Source organism: Sturnira hondurensis, unplaced genomic scaffold, assembly GCF_014824575.4.
Source record: "Sturnira hondurensis isolate 20B ecotype Veracruz unplaced genomic scaffold, ASM1482457v3 Scaffold0000648, whole genome shotgun sequence".
Taxonomy (NCBI): Eukaryota; Metazoa; Chordata; class Mammalia; order Chiroptera; family Phyllostomidae; genus Sturnira; species Sturnira hondurensis.
Window position 1 is genome coordinate 9,289,212 of NW_028073279.1, and position 15,212 is coordinate 9,304,423.

The 15,212-nt window shown below is 37.9% G+C and overlaps 1 protein-coding gene and 1 pseudogene across 3 annotated transcripts in view; one reads left to right on the plus strand and one right to left on the minus strand.

Moving 5' to 3' along the window:
* RAVER2 (ribonucleoprotein, PTB binding 2) overlaps window positions 1–15,212 on the minus strand; it is a 108,534-nt gene that overhangs the window by 49,425 nt on the left and 43,897 nt on the right. For all 3 annotated transcript variants that reach the window (XM_037043360.1, XM_037043361.1, XM_037043358.1), the window contains exons 3-5: window positions 12,717–13,186; window positions 9,883–10,074; window positions 1,215–1,341 (exon numbers count right to left, since the gene is read on the minus strand). In XM_037043360.1, the coding sequence (XP_036899255.1) occupies window positions 1,215–1,341; window positions 9,883–10,074; window positions 12,717–13,186 (789 nt within the window). The remainder of the gene's footprint in view (window positions 1–1,214; window positions 1,342–9,882; window positions 10,075–12,716; window positions 13,187–15,212) is intronic.
* On the plus strand, window positions 7,600–7,972 carry LOC118985080 (protein transport protein Sec61 subunit gamma-like; annotated as a pseudogene).

Below are 15,212 nucleotides of genomic sequence, written 5' to 3' on the forward strand. Positions count from 1 at the left end.
ACCCTGTGATTACAGGACTGAGGCTTTAAGCCGCATGGGATCAACCGGACCTTCTGACCTCCAGACAGAGGAGGAGGACTGAAGATTGAATTCGATAATATGGCCAAATATTATGCCTACAAAACAAAACCCCAGTAAAAACTCTGGACAGCAACTTTACTTGAGATCCCTGGCTTCTCAACACTAATATGTGGGGAGGGTAATGTGTCCTGGTCCCATAAAAGCTGTGTTCGAGACTCTCACAGCTTAAGCCCCAGGTGTCTCTTCATTTGAACATTCCTGAGTTGTAGTCTTTATTATAAAACTATAATCGTAAGTATAGTGCTCTCCTACCATCTGTGAGTTGTTCTAGCAATTTATGAAACCTAAGGGGGAGTCATAGAAACCCCCAAGTTTGTGGCCAGTTTGTCATGTGGGTGGCCTTGGGACCCCCTGAATTTGTGGCTGCTGTGTGAAGTAGCAGCAGATGTGCTGGGGACTAAGCCCCTTAACTTGCGGGACCTAGGCTAACTTTCGGTAGTTAGTGCTGGAAATGAACTGCAGTCCACTAGTTGGTGTTAGACCAGTTAGGGTTGAAACCGAATAAACATACTTGAAATATTTTTAACTCTACAACTTAGTGTTGAATGTACGAATTCATTTCCTCAGAATGCTAACAATATACATTTTGTGTACATTCAGTTGTTCATTTCAGAAAGTAAGCTCTTGTCAGAGAAAGAATACTAAATAGGTAGATACTTAATGTATACTATAATAAAGATTTCCATAATGCTTAGAAAATAATATTTTTGTCATTTTCTATAAAATGAAACAATTCTATAACAAATAAGAGCAAAAAGCAAACAGACTTTTAGCACTTTTCGATAAACTAATTCTGCTAAAAATATTACATAGAAGAGTATCATATCCTTCACTGATATAGTTCTAAACAACATAGTGTGTTAATTACTATCTGGTCTATAAATTCTTGTCAACAAGAGCTAAACTGAATATTTAATATTTAACATTTGTTAGTGGTAAAAAAAATACATAAGCAGAATGTATCCCCCAAAAAGAGCTAAGACATATTAACAGCTCAGGTTGTTAATTTAAATTCATTGAAAAGTCCTAGAAATTTAATATTTAGGGGCTAAATGCATTTTTTTTTTTTGGTGTAGAACAGCCCAGAGAACTTCACGCCAACATTCTGTGTTTACCCAGCGCACAGTGCTCACCTGGTTTCACAGCCCGCCCGCAGAGCTGGGGCTGCAGAAGAACTTGGAGCATGGCAGGGTTGTTTAAACTCTTCATAATCTGTGCCGGATTTGGCTCTGGGAGCAAGCCCTTTTGATTGCTGTGCATCTTCAGTGAATATAGAAACAGGAAACATGAGAACAAGGATAAGTATGTAAGACAAAATTTTAAAGGCTTTCTTCCAGAAATTCTCATTCATCTGATAATATCTATTTTATGATAAACACAGTTTGCTTTGTATTATATTGTACAACTGTTGTACGCATTCAACCACAGTTCCTAATTATGTTAAGATATTCTACTATACAGCATATGCTAAAATCCTCACTTAAGTACAAATTGGCTTGAGACTCACAATTTAGTAAGATAAATCTCTTTGTATAAGTAGAAAGACGCCAAAAAGATTTGAATTTATTAACAGGAAGATAACTGTTGACACAACATGAACACCTGGATACCACAGAAAGCCTTACTATGATGTTGATCTAAAGCGTAATAATGTGAGTTGCCTTGCATAACAAGGTTTTCTTACAATAAAGGTCTTTATTATTTCACTACTTCATCCTCTGATATAAAAAAAGATGGACTGGCCTTACATATATGCAATTGGGTAGCCTCCTAAAAATATGAAGCTGTTCTAGGTTTTAAACCCTAGAGCCAGCCTGTTAGATGAGGATATTAGTAGCCGGTTATAAAAGGAGAACTACAAACTGCTCGCCGTGAGAAAAACGGAGAACGGATGATGACACCTGGAATCCCTCTACAAACCCACAAAAAGACAACAGACTTTTACTGGTAATATGAAGCAACAAGTAGTGACAAAGAATAACCAAGCGGAAATACTGGGCATTAAAAGAAGTCATGGAGAAGAAAATAGCAGCTCTCCCTTACTATGAATCTGGCGTGAATCTAAGCATTTTACATGGATTTTCACAATCCTCCAAAACAACTCTACAGGACTGGTATTACAAACCCCATCATATAGTTGAGGAAATCTAAGAAACTCATAAAGTATTACTCTCAATCTCTACCCTGTGCTGTGCCAGGATCATTAGAGAAAAAGAACACGTGACTGGAAAACAAAATGTGACCTGAAAGATCAGTTCAAAGAAAGCTCCCAGAAGACATCAACAAAGGAAAAATGTAAACAGGTAAGACAAACCATGGAAATGGAAAGTGCAAACAAAACAAAAGAGAAAAAAACAAAGCAATGAAGAGGGCAGAGGTACCAACCTATATGAAATTGGCATCCCTAAAGGAGAAACCAAAAAAGGAAATCTTTGAAACATAATAGCTGAGAATTTCCCATTATTTAAAAAAAAATTAAAGACTACAGAATGAAAGGGTTTATAGTGTTCCAAATATGAGCTATAAGGAGAAAACATATCTAGTCACATTTATGGTGTGCAATTTAAGAACAAAGCCAAAACAAAAATGCTAAAAGCTTCCAGTGAGAAAGAACATGATATCAAAAGGCACAAGGAGCAGATTAATATCACCTTCCTTCTCAAAGCATCAGCACTGGATTCAAGAAGGCAACGAATTCATCTTTTCAAAGTGTTGCAGGAAAAGAACTCTGAATCCAGATTTTTTTCATATCCAGCTAAACTATTACTTCAATATGTGAAAGAAATAAAAATATTACTGACATACAAAATTTTAAAAGTTTTACCACAGGAATACCCTCTCTGAAAATGAGAACCAAGAAACAGCAAATGCAAGACAATATTGCATGATGCTTGGAAGTTAAGATATGTAACATCAGCAGTAATTTCAATCTTGCATACAAAATCCAGTCCCATAAAAACAAAGCAAAAACGAAATGTATGAAGCAATGACCGACAGAATAAGGAGAAAGAAAAATCCACAACTATACAAAACAACATCTAATACATTCCTCTCAGACACTGAAAGATTAAACAGACAAAAATAAGATAGGAATATCTGAATAACAATAAGCTCAAACTAACATTTACATACACACATATGTGTACATGAAAGTTTATTACCCACAACATAAAATACAAATTGTTTTGAGGCCTACATAGCACATTCACAGAAATCCAACCTGCACCACGCCACAAAAGAAACCACAATATCCTCATCCCACAAATCAACATTAAAACTACATTTTCTACATTCTCTGATCACAATGCAATGAAGTCAGAAATTTATATTGGAAGAATAGCTTTTAAAAATTCCTCAGTGGCTGTAAACAAAAAACAACAGCAAAAAAAAAAAACCCAACTAATTAAGCTTTTAGCTTGAAAGGAAATCATAAAAACTTGAGACATTAATAATCTAAAATTTATGATACATAGGTATAGCATTAGTTAAAAGGAAATTTCCTTTAAATTCATTCATCAGAAATCATCTAGACTGAAAACAAAGGCACTAAGCATTGATGTCAATAAAAATGGAGGGGGAAGAATAAACCCAAACAAGAAACAAAAGCATCATAAAGATGGAGGCAGAGATATGCAAAAGATAGAAACAATTAACAAAACAGGAACTGTTCCTTTGAAAAGACAAGAGAGAGAAATCTCTTACAAGACTTTTCAAGGAGGGAAAAAATGCAAGTAAATAAAATACACAATGAAAACAAGAATGGGCAGACAAGCTCTAAAAATTATAAAGTATAACTATATGCCAGTAAGTTTGAAAACTTAGACAAAATGGATAAATTTGTAGAATGAAATTAAATGCCAAATATGGCACAAAAAGAAAAAATACTAATAGAGGGAGCATTCCTCAATATAATAAAGGCCATATATGAAAGACCTACACCCAACATCATAATCAATGGGCAAAAACTAGAAGCTTTTCCACTAAGATCAGGAACAAGACAAGGTTGTCCACTTTCACCACTTCTATTCAATATAGTATTAGAAGTTCTAGCCACAGCAATCAGACAAGAAAATGAAATAAAAGGCATCCAAATTGGAAAGGAGGAAACAAAACTGGCATTGTTTGCAGATGACATGATAGTGTACATGGAAAATCCTATAGCCTCTACCATAAAACTGCTCAAACTAATAAATGAATTTGACAAAATAGCAGGATACAAAGTCAATATCCAGAAATCAAGGGCATTTTTGTATACCAACAATGAAGCAGCAGAAGCAGAAATCAAGAAAAAAAATCCCATTTGATATAGCAAAAAGAAAAGTAAAATATCTGGGAATAAACCTAACCAAGGAGGTAAAAGACCTGTACGCAGAAAACTATACAACACTGAAGAAAGAAATCAAGGAAGACACAAACAAATGGAAACATATACCGTGTTCATGGATTGGAAGAATTAAATCATCAAAATGTCCATACTACCCATAGGAATTTACAGATTTAATGCAATACCTATTAAAGTGCCAATGGCATATTTCACAGGCATAGAACAAACACTTCAAAAATTAATATGGAATCATAAAAGACCCTGAATAGCAGCTGCAATTTTGAGAAAGAAGAACAAAGTAGGAGGGATCACAATACCTGATATCAAACTGTATAACAGGGCCACTGTAATCAAAACAGCCTGGTACTGGCATAGTAACAGGCACATAGATCAATGGAATAGAACAGAAAGCCCAGAAATAAACCCAAATCTCTACAGTCAATTAACATTCAACAAAGGGGGCAGCAACATAAAAGGGAGTAAAGATAGCCTCTTCAACAAATGGTGTTGGGAGAACTGGACAGCTACATGCAAAAAAAGTGAAACTTGAGCACCAACTTACACCATACACCAAAATAAATTCAAGGGGGATAAAAGACTTAAATGTAAGCCGGGAAAACGTTAAAGCCCTAGAGGAGAGCATTGGCAGGAAAATCTGAGATATTCCACGCAGCAAGATTTTTACTGATACGTCCCCTAGAGCAAGGGATATAAAGGAAAAAATAAACAAATGGGATCTCATCAAACTTAAAAGCTTCTGCATGGCTAAGGAAAACAGTATCAAGATAAAAAGAGAAGCAACGGTTTGGGAAAACATATTTGCCAATGATACCTCGGACAAAGGTTTAATCTCCAAAATATACAAAGAACTCACTCAACTCCACTCAAAGACGATGAGCAACCCAATTAAAAAATGGGCAAAGGACTTGAACAGACACTTCACCAAGGAGGACATACAGAGGATCCAGAGACACATGAAAAGATGCTTGATATCACTAGCCATCAGAGAGATGCAAATTAAAACCACAATGAGATACCACTTCACATCAGTCAGAATGGCTACCATAAACAAAGAAACAAACAACAAGTGTTGGAGAGGTTGTGGGGAAAAGGGGACTCTAGTTCACTGTTGGTGGGATTGCAGACTGGTACAACCACTATGGAAAACAGTATGGAATTTTCTAAGAAAACTAAAAATGAACGTGCCTTTTGACCCAGCAATTCCACTCTTAGGAGTATATCCTAAGAACCCTGAAACACCAATCCAAAAGAACCTATGCACCCCGATGTTCATAGCAGCACAATTTACGATAGCCAAGAGTTGGAAGCAACCTAGATGCCCATCGGTAAATGACTGGATCAAAAAACTATGGTACATTTACACAATGGAATTCTATGCTGCAGAAAGGAAGAAGGAGCTCCTACCCTTTGCAACATCATGAATGGAACTGGAAAGCATTATGCTGAGTGAAATAAGCCAGGCAGTGAGAGACAAATAGCATATGATATCATCGTTAACAGGAATCTAAAACAACAAAACAAGCAAGCAAGCAAAATGTAACCAAAGACACTGAAATACAGAATGTGCTGACAGAGTCCAGAGAGGAGAGGGGAGGGAATTTCAGGGGAAAAGGAGAAGGATTCATGGGAACAAGTAAAAAGGACACATGGACAATAACTAAGGTGGGGGGCAGAAATGGGAGGGAGGTGGGGAGCACTGGCGGGGCAGGGCTGTGAATACAAGACAGAAAACTGTACTTGAACAAGAATTAAATTTAAAAAAATAAAAAATACTAAAATATCTAAATATTCACAGAAGGAAGTTAAGTGGTAATCATTAAATTCCCTCTAGACGAGGCTCAAAGTCTAAGTCTACATGGTCTCATAGATGAGACCTCTTAAACTTTCAGAGAATTGATAACTGTATTTTTTACAAGTTTATCCATAAATAAAAAGAAAAGAAGAAAGATAAATAATATTTAAATCATTAAATGAGATCAGTGTTCTAATGATTTCAAAATTAAGAATGGTACAAAAGCCCTGGCTGGTGTGGCTCAGTGGATTGAGTGCAGGCTGTGACCAGAGGGTCTCCAGTTCAATTCCCAGTCAGGGCACAGGCATGGGTTGCAGGCTGGGCCCCCAGTTGGGGGCGCATGAGAGGTAACCACTCATGGATGCTTCTCTCCCTCTCTTTCTCCTTTCCCCTCTCCCTAAAAGTAAATAATGAAATCTTTTAAAAAATTGTACCAAAAAATTCTAAGCATTTTTCACACATTTGTATATATACCAAATAAAATACTGTCTAATCAATATATTGAATAAATCACTATCAATTAGGGTTATAACACAAGGATGGTTTAACACTAGAAAACCTATCAATGTAATTCAGCACATTAATAAATTTAGGGGGAAATCACATGGTTACCCCAATAGTTGTTGAACTACTCTGATAAAGTTTAGTGACTATCCATGATTTTTAGATCTCAGACAACTTGATAAAGGATATGCACCAAGCAAGAATCTTTAGAAAATATCAATGTAATACATTACTTTTGAGACTGAAACAATTTAAGACTTTTCACTATCACTGATATCTAGTCATGAAGGGCCTTGTAAGTCATGCTAAGGAACCTGAACTTAGGCAGGCATTAAAGAATGTTAAGAAAAAGGACAAAATCCGATCTGAGGAGGAGAGAGATCATCACTCTGGCACTGGGGAAGGTGGACCAAAGGGGCAGACCAGTGACAGGTGGGAGTTATTCTAATCATCAAGGTGAGAAAAGGTGACATCCTGAGTAAAGTAACGAAGATGCTAACAAGCCTCGAGGATTTAAGAGACAACAGGAGGTGCAAATGGGAGGATTTGCTAATATTTTTGACATTCTATTTGGGGAGTGGATGAGGGAGACCAATCACAGTTAACTAAGTTTTTGGTTCAGATAGGCTGAGTTTGGATGAATTAATGCTATATATAGATATTATAAAACACAGGAAAACAAGTCCCAGGGACAAATAGGTGTTTTGTGATGGGGGGTGAAATTAAACTATTTATATAGATGGGATGTCTAATAATCATCTGGAAATACAGACTTAGTGCTTAGAGTACGTACTTTGGTTCAGAAATATATCTTGAAAGTAATCACAAACAGGCAACAACTAGAGCCACTGGAGTATTTAACAAAAAAGTGGGTCCCTCGGCTCCTGTGCTACGTGTCCCAAGCATCCGCAGTGTCAGTGAGAAGCATCATGGACCAGGTAATGCAGTTCATTGAGCCCAGTAGGCAGTTTGTGAAGGATTCAATTCAGCTGGTGAAAAGATGTACCAAACCCGACAGAGAAGAGTTCCAGAAGATTGCCATGGCAACAGCAATAGGATTTGCTATCATGGGGTTCATTGGCTTTTTTTGTGAAATTGATCCAGATCCCCATTAATAATATCATTGTGGGTGGCTGAACACCTTTTTAGAGGAGGGTTTTTCCTCTTGGTGATTGGTCAACAAGAGGATTTGAGAAGCTCGTGGAATAAAAAAAAATTACCTGCATATTGTGTTCTTTCATTTTTCCCCAGATGTTTTCTATTTCTAAATTAATTTCAAAATAAAAAAAGATGAAAAAAGTGAGGTCAAATACAGAAGCCTGCTGACACCAGCCCTTAGAGAAAGAGACGGGGTGTAGCAGAATTCAAGGTAACAGAGGGTTTTAAGTATTGTGAAGAGGCCAAGCAATGACGACTGAAAAGTACCAATGTGACCTGAATTTCTTCTTATTTATTTTTAGACAGAGAGGAAGAGAGAGTGGTTGCCTCTCATGCACCCTGTACCGGGAATCCAGCCCACAACCCAGGGATGTGCCCTGACCAGGAAATCGAACCAGTGACCCTTTGGTTCGCAGGCCGGCACTCAATCCACTGAGTCACACCAGCCAGGGTACGACGTGCACATTAAGAAATCCCTGTTGATCTTCATGAGAACAGATTCACTTGACAGTGGAGGTAGCAATGACACTGCGTCAGGCTGAGAGGGAAATGGGTGCTGAAGACATGGTGACAATGAGTGGGGCCTGATTGTTCCAGAAGCTCTGATTATGAAGGAAAATAATACAAAGGCTAGTGTGTAGAGAAAATTTTTAAAGGAAGAGACTTGAGAATGTTTATAAGCAGATGGGATGGAGCTAGTGGAGCAAAAAGTGAAAATACAGTAAGTAGAGAGATGAGGGTCCAGACCCTTAAGGATGGTGAACATGGTCATGAGCCCCTGGTTTGTCAGGAGGAAGCACAGCTCTCCCTCGAAGAGGACAGGGATCTTTGTCTGCTTTGCTCACTGATGGTCCTAAACACATCTAAGAGTGTCCGGCACAGAGTAAGTATCCAATAAGTAACTGTGGAATGAATGCTATTAGAAAGAAAAAGAAGTAAAAATATGGGGGCACATTTACTAGAGGAGTATGAGAAAAGGCAAATGAATGAGTCCAGCACATGACCTTCATATTTCTATAAAGTAGGGGCCATGACCACCTGACAGAAAGAAGGGCAAAGGTAGGAATACAGTGAAGATTGAGATAGTTGCTGCAGAAAATGGAAAGGAGCGGCTGATGAGAGATGCCTTCATACACTCAGTCCCATTAGTCCACTTACCACTCTCCAAGCAGACAAATTCAACTCGCACTACTGCTCAAAAGGCTTTGTTTCAACTAGAATTTGACCACTCTCTCCCCCTCCTTAGAGTTACTAGACTTAGCAAGTACAAATATAGGATGCCTCATTAAATCTGGGTTTCAGACAAGCAATGAACAACTTTTCATATATATATGACTCATACAAAAGCTGGATTTACCTGGTGATCCTATCCTCCATCCCCATCAACACATTTCAAATTCATATTTTAATGTCACACTCAAATACCACCTTCATGATATTTGAAGTTTTGAAGTCATGAAGTTTTCCCTTCAAAAGTGTATTCCGTCCTTCCTTGAATCGACAAATATTTACACTATGCTCAGTGCTAGGAGTAAAAACTGTGAAGAAGGGAAAGTCTGATCTGCATGGAACTTCCAGACTGGAGAAGCAGAGAGGGGATTAAGGGGACAGTCACAACAGAGAAGTAGCTGCACTGTGTCATGCAGGCAAAAACGAAGCACACATCTTCCACTACTATGTACTATGGGTACTTAGGAACACTTTGGAAAAAAGAGGCAGGTTACTCTCAAAATTTTAGAGCAGAACAGGAACTCAAATATTTGTTGAATGAATGAAATTCCTTCAAAAAACTTCCTAAGATGAATACACTTAATGAAACCCAGTTTCTTCTTTTGTAGTGACTCGTGGCTTGATTTGACAGAGATGCCATTTATGGATTTTTTTAAAAAAGAGACTGTCTTTATGTAGCGGAAAATAATGAAGGTCCAAACAATGATAATAGGTTGGATAGATTTTTAAAGTATTTGTATTTTAATACGTTAATAAAGAAAAACAAACTCACCACACGTTGAGCTGCTATCAATGCTGCTAATGTACTTCGCCCTGGTGCTCCTGGGGCGCAGAAGGAAACTTGGACTTTGCTTCCCTTGATGGTCATACCATCAGCTGCTTGCTGAATCTCCTCAGCATGCTCGGCAGTGTTATACTCAACCACTGCAAAGCCACCCACGTAATTTCCTTCATCCTGTGCAAGCTGATGCAACACATTTTATTAAAAGGGAGTTCTATTATTGAGTTAGAAATAGCTATTCACAGTATATAATTTTCAAATTCAAGAACAAATGTATCAGAGCATGATATTGGTGAAAATAAGGTGTTCTTTCTAAAAGTAAATTTACTAGCCCTGGTTGGTGTGGCTCAGTGGATTGAGCACCAGCCTGCGAACCAAAGGGTTGCTGGTTCGATTCCCAGTCAGGGCACATGCCTGGATTGCAGGCCAGGTCCTCTGTAGGGGGCATGTGAGAGGCAACCAACCACACATTGATGTTTCTCTCCCCTCTCTTTGTCCTTCCCTTCTCCTCTTCCTAAAAATAAATAAATCTTTTAAATAAATAAAATAAAAATAAATTTACTAATTGCTTAGATACAATCTTTTCTAAAAGGCAGGGTGACAATGTCCTGTCATTTCTTTTGAATTCTTTGATTTTCTAATTTATTTTAAAAGTCAAAGCCCAAATTATAATATTCCCTATATATTAAAATTGTATATAATTGATAATTCATAGGATGAGGACAAAATAATAAAAACTTTCTTTAAAATAAGCCCACCAAACACATGAACAATGAGACATACTGAAACAATTATCTGACCACATAACAACGTAAAATAAACTCTGTACTATCAAGAGGAGAAAGGCAGGAGGAACCATATTCAACTTCTATTTCAATATTTTAGGCATATCCCAGGAATTGGTCAAAGATGCCAAAGCAAATCTTATTTGGAAAAACTATGCCCCAGTTTTATTAAACTACCATATGCAAGACACAATCTTTATTTCTGAATGTGCCTTAAACTCCTAAAGTGTGAACTCTATTTCCAGTCACCCACCTGTAAAAGTGTAAAGGAAGATACTAAAGTCCTGGATCTGTAAAGACTGGTACAAAAAGCAGAAATCAGAGCAAAATAAGACACTAAAAAGTTTCTAAGTTTTGTATTTGTCTTAATTAATTTAAACACACTCACACTAGAAAGTTATGAGATAAAATTCAGCTTGGTGTGTCTTTGAGAAGACACACGAACAACCCTGCTATTTGGATTTGGCACCTTACAAGTTAATAATACAATTAAATAAGTTCTAGTTTCTTTTATCTTATTTTTGAAGCTTAACTTCTATTCTCTTGTATAGTAGACCAAATTTTTATTTTTCCTTCATTTTCTTCCTTCCTTTTAAAACTGTCTTCATATGTCTTTTTCTCCATAAAACTTCTTCCCAGTCACATGGGAGAAAGGGAAGGTATCGACCTCATCCAAATATTTCTCCTACAACCCCATTGCTTCATAATACACACCAGATCTTACAATTAGATTTGTAAAAGCCATTATTAGTCTCTCTGGTCTCTTCTGATTACAAGGTAAGAGACTGTCTTTAACACAGTATGTACCAACCTACCAAGCAAAAGAGCCTGAATTCAATGGATCTAAGGATAAAGGCATCATAGAGTTTATCAATTTTATAAAAACTTTAAAAACATTTTTGACTATTCCTGGCTCATTATGGTAACCTTCATGCCTGTATAACTTATAATACTATTTGAAGTCTTTCCAAAGACCGAAAGCAATCTAAGTCCACGGCACAGGCAGTTTGAGAGAGCAGTACTCCGGTCCAACATGAGAGCCACTCAGGTACATCCATGGTCTGACCCATGATCTGGTTAATATTCCATTAGTTTGAAATACTTTAACCAAAGCTAAATGGTCATGCACAAATACTGTAACAAACATTTTTTTTTTCTATGAGATGACACCCTTCAATTCTGGGACTCATAATTCAAATAAAATTTGTGTTAAATAGCATTAATCATATATATGTGTGCATATATATGTATATGTGTATGTATGTATTTATGTATCTGTATGATTATCTGACTCCAAATATCCTACTACAATTGTAGAAACTCAACAAATGCCTGATTAATGAAAAAGGAATGGATGAGGGAGGTAAGAAAGGACAGGGAGAGAACAAGTTTATCAGTTAACATCTTTTATCTGTAAGGGAAAAAGTTATGTATAGTATGCACTTTTGTCTAATTAGCTGAATACATTTAATTTTACTATAATAAGAAACTTGACATTTTTTACCAGTGTTGTCAGTTTTCAGGATCTTTTCTAAATGTCTCACTTACCATGACCCCATTAAGGCAAAATTGTATGTTCTCTTTAAAACTCATCATACTTTTCTCTTTTCCATTGTTACCACTTTTCACACAGGATTTACAATTATTAGATTGCTCATCAGTCTCTTCTACAAAATTGTACAGTGTTGAGATGATCTTTCTGTTATCTATATTTCTGACATTAGGCAAATTTAGTGTCTGGCATGGAGGAGGTAACAAATAACGAGTAGATCAATGGAGAAATGGTGTAATGAATGGATGAAATGAGTGTTAAGTGATGGATTTGCTTAGACATACTTAAATATGTCACGGTAGAGTTTGGCCCATCGACAAAAGGAACTGATTTGAAATTTACCATGCTACTAAAGTCTTCATTATAAAGTAGAATTAGATTATCCACTGTGATACTCACATAGGTATAATAAATCTGTGACTGCATGTAGAATAGATACACACACAGATATTTAAAAATATCTCTAATGCTATGTTAAGAACACACACCTGGCAAAACACAGGTTTATGGATGCTGGAAAATACTTGCAACAGCTCCTCTGAGTCCCTGTAGTCAGTAGGGAGTTTATCCACACAAAGGCACTTGGAATGAATGAGCTCTGCGGTTAGCAGGTTAACGTCCATCCACTGGGCAAATAGAGCTGATGCTCCCAGCTGCTTGCCCAATAGCTCCAACCTGGCCTTCGCAGCAAAGTCCTTTTTCATGTACTCTACAAATCCATAGCCTTTGGAATGGCCAGTAACTTCACTGTAGACCAGAAAACATCTCTCGATATTTCCGTAAGCACGAACAAGTTCTTCAAACTCTTCTAACGTAAAAGAAGCGGGCAAGTTAGTAATACACAGCAAAGCATCTGTTGGCTGGAGCTGGACTACTAAGTCTTTTCCTCGAAAAGAATATTGATGAAACATCTGAATTGCACTCTGGGCTTGTTCCCCATTCAACAAGGTCACGAACGCTGGAAGATAAAGAGTTTTCTAAGCTTGCGTTTTCAAACTTTTTTGACTGTGACTACTCACAGTTGGCAATACATTTTATGTCTACACTCATTACACACATACATATGTTTCGGAAACAAAAGTATGAAAAAGTAATACTCCTACCCCATGTAAAGCGTTCAGGTATTTTCGATTCAATTTCACTGTGTTTTTCAATGCTGACACCCCCACTAAACTTATATCATGACCAGTAACTGAAATTTAACATACAGAAAGTATATTAGAAAACTGTACTTGAACAACAATTAAATAAATTTTAAAAAATTTTATTAGGTGTTCCACTGCAGGATACTACAATATTCTGGGGGGTGAGGTGGCTGTTGTTTTGTCTGTGTGTTTATTTAATTTTGTAGGCTGTGGCTGGGCAGCTCAGTTGTTTAGCATGTCAACCCCACAACCAAAGTTGCAGGTTTGATCTCTGGTCAGGCAGGGCACATATAAGAAGCAACCAATGAACATATAAATAAGGGGAACAATAAACCAATGTCTTTCTTTCTCTCACTCTCCCCCCACCCCGCTGCACCCTTCCATTCTAAAAAAAAATCAATAATTTTTTTAATCAGATGGATTTTTTAAAAAATTATCTTTTCAAAGTACATGCAGATTTTATTCTTTTCCCCCCAGAAAATTGTGATGCAAAATTCTATGAAACCTTAAAACCTTTTATTCTTTTCACAGAGTTTACAAGACCCTATTAGATAAGGACCTGAGAGGTAGAGCAAAAAAGGCACCAAATGCCCAGGGGAAGCTAGTTCTTACTCCAAGTCATGTATGTTTCCTTAAAATTAGACTAATTTGATTGAAACAACACACTACTTGATATACTTTTTGTTTTTTTAAAATATATATATATATTATTGATTATACCATTACAGTTGTTCTATTCCCCCCTTCATTCCCCTCCATCCTGCACACCCCATCCCCCACCATTCCCCCCTTTAGTTTATGACCATGTGTCTCAAGTTCTTTACATTCTATATTTCCCCTACTATTCTTGCCCTCCCCCCTACCTNAACTTCTTTGGGGCTCTCTGAGCTTCCTGGATTTCCTGGAAGTCTATTTCCTTTGCCAGACTGGGGAAGTTCTCCTTTATTATTTGTTCAAGTAAGTTTTCCGCTTGTTGCTGTTCCTCTTCCCCTTCTGGTACCGCTATAATTCGGATGTTGGAACGTTTAAAGATGTCCTGGAGGTTCCTAAGCCTCTCCTCATTTTTTTGAATTCTTGTTTCTTCATTCTTTTCTGGTGGGATGTTTCATCTTTCCTTCTGGTCCATTCCATTGATCTGAGTCCCAGTTTCCTTTCCATCCCTATTGGTTTCCTGTGCATTTCCCTTCATTTCAATTAGTTTAGCCTTCATATGTTCCTCTAATTTGTGACTATAATCAACCAGTTCTGTGAGCATCCTGATCACCAGTATTTTGAACTGTGCATCTGAGAGGTTTGCTATTTCTTTTTCACTTAGAGTTACTGGCTCTGGGGCTTTGAGTTCTTCTTTAGCCATATTTTGGACTGTTCATGCCTGTTACTTATGAGGAGCGGAGCCCTAGGTGTTCACCAGAGTGGGGCCACTCAGTCGCTGGGTTGTGACTTGGTACATGGGGGCGGGGTCAAAGAGGAGCAATGGCGGTCCCATCTGCCGCCTCCTGCTGCCACCTCCCACTGATGCCTCCTGCGGCCGCCGCAGCTGCCACCATAGCTGGGGCCCGCGCATTCTGTACCACTGTGCGGGGATGTGCAACTGTGGTCAGGCCTCAGACACTGGGTTCGCCTGCATGGTCTGTCTCACTGCTCACTCTGCCAGTTTATCTGTACGCGAATGTGTGACCCCAGTCAGTCTGCCCTGCACCTGCACCGGGTCCACGCTGCTACCCTGGTTGCCTGTGTGCCTGGCTCAGGGGATCTTTCCTGCCCGTCCCTGATCCGCTGCTGGCTCCGCCCCTCTTACCGTCCTGGTTGAATGGTTCATTGTTGTTGCACTTCCACATA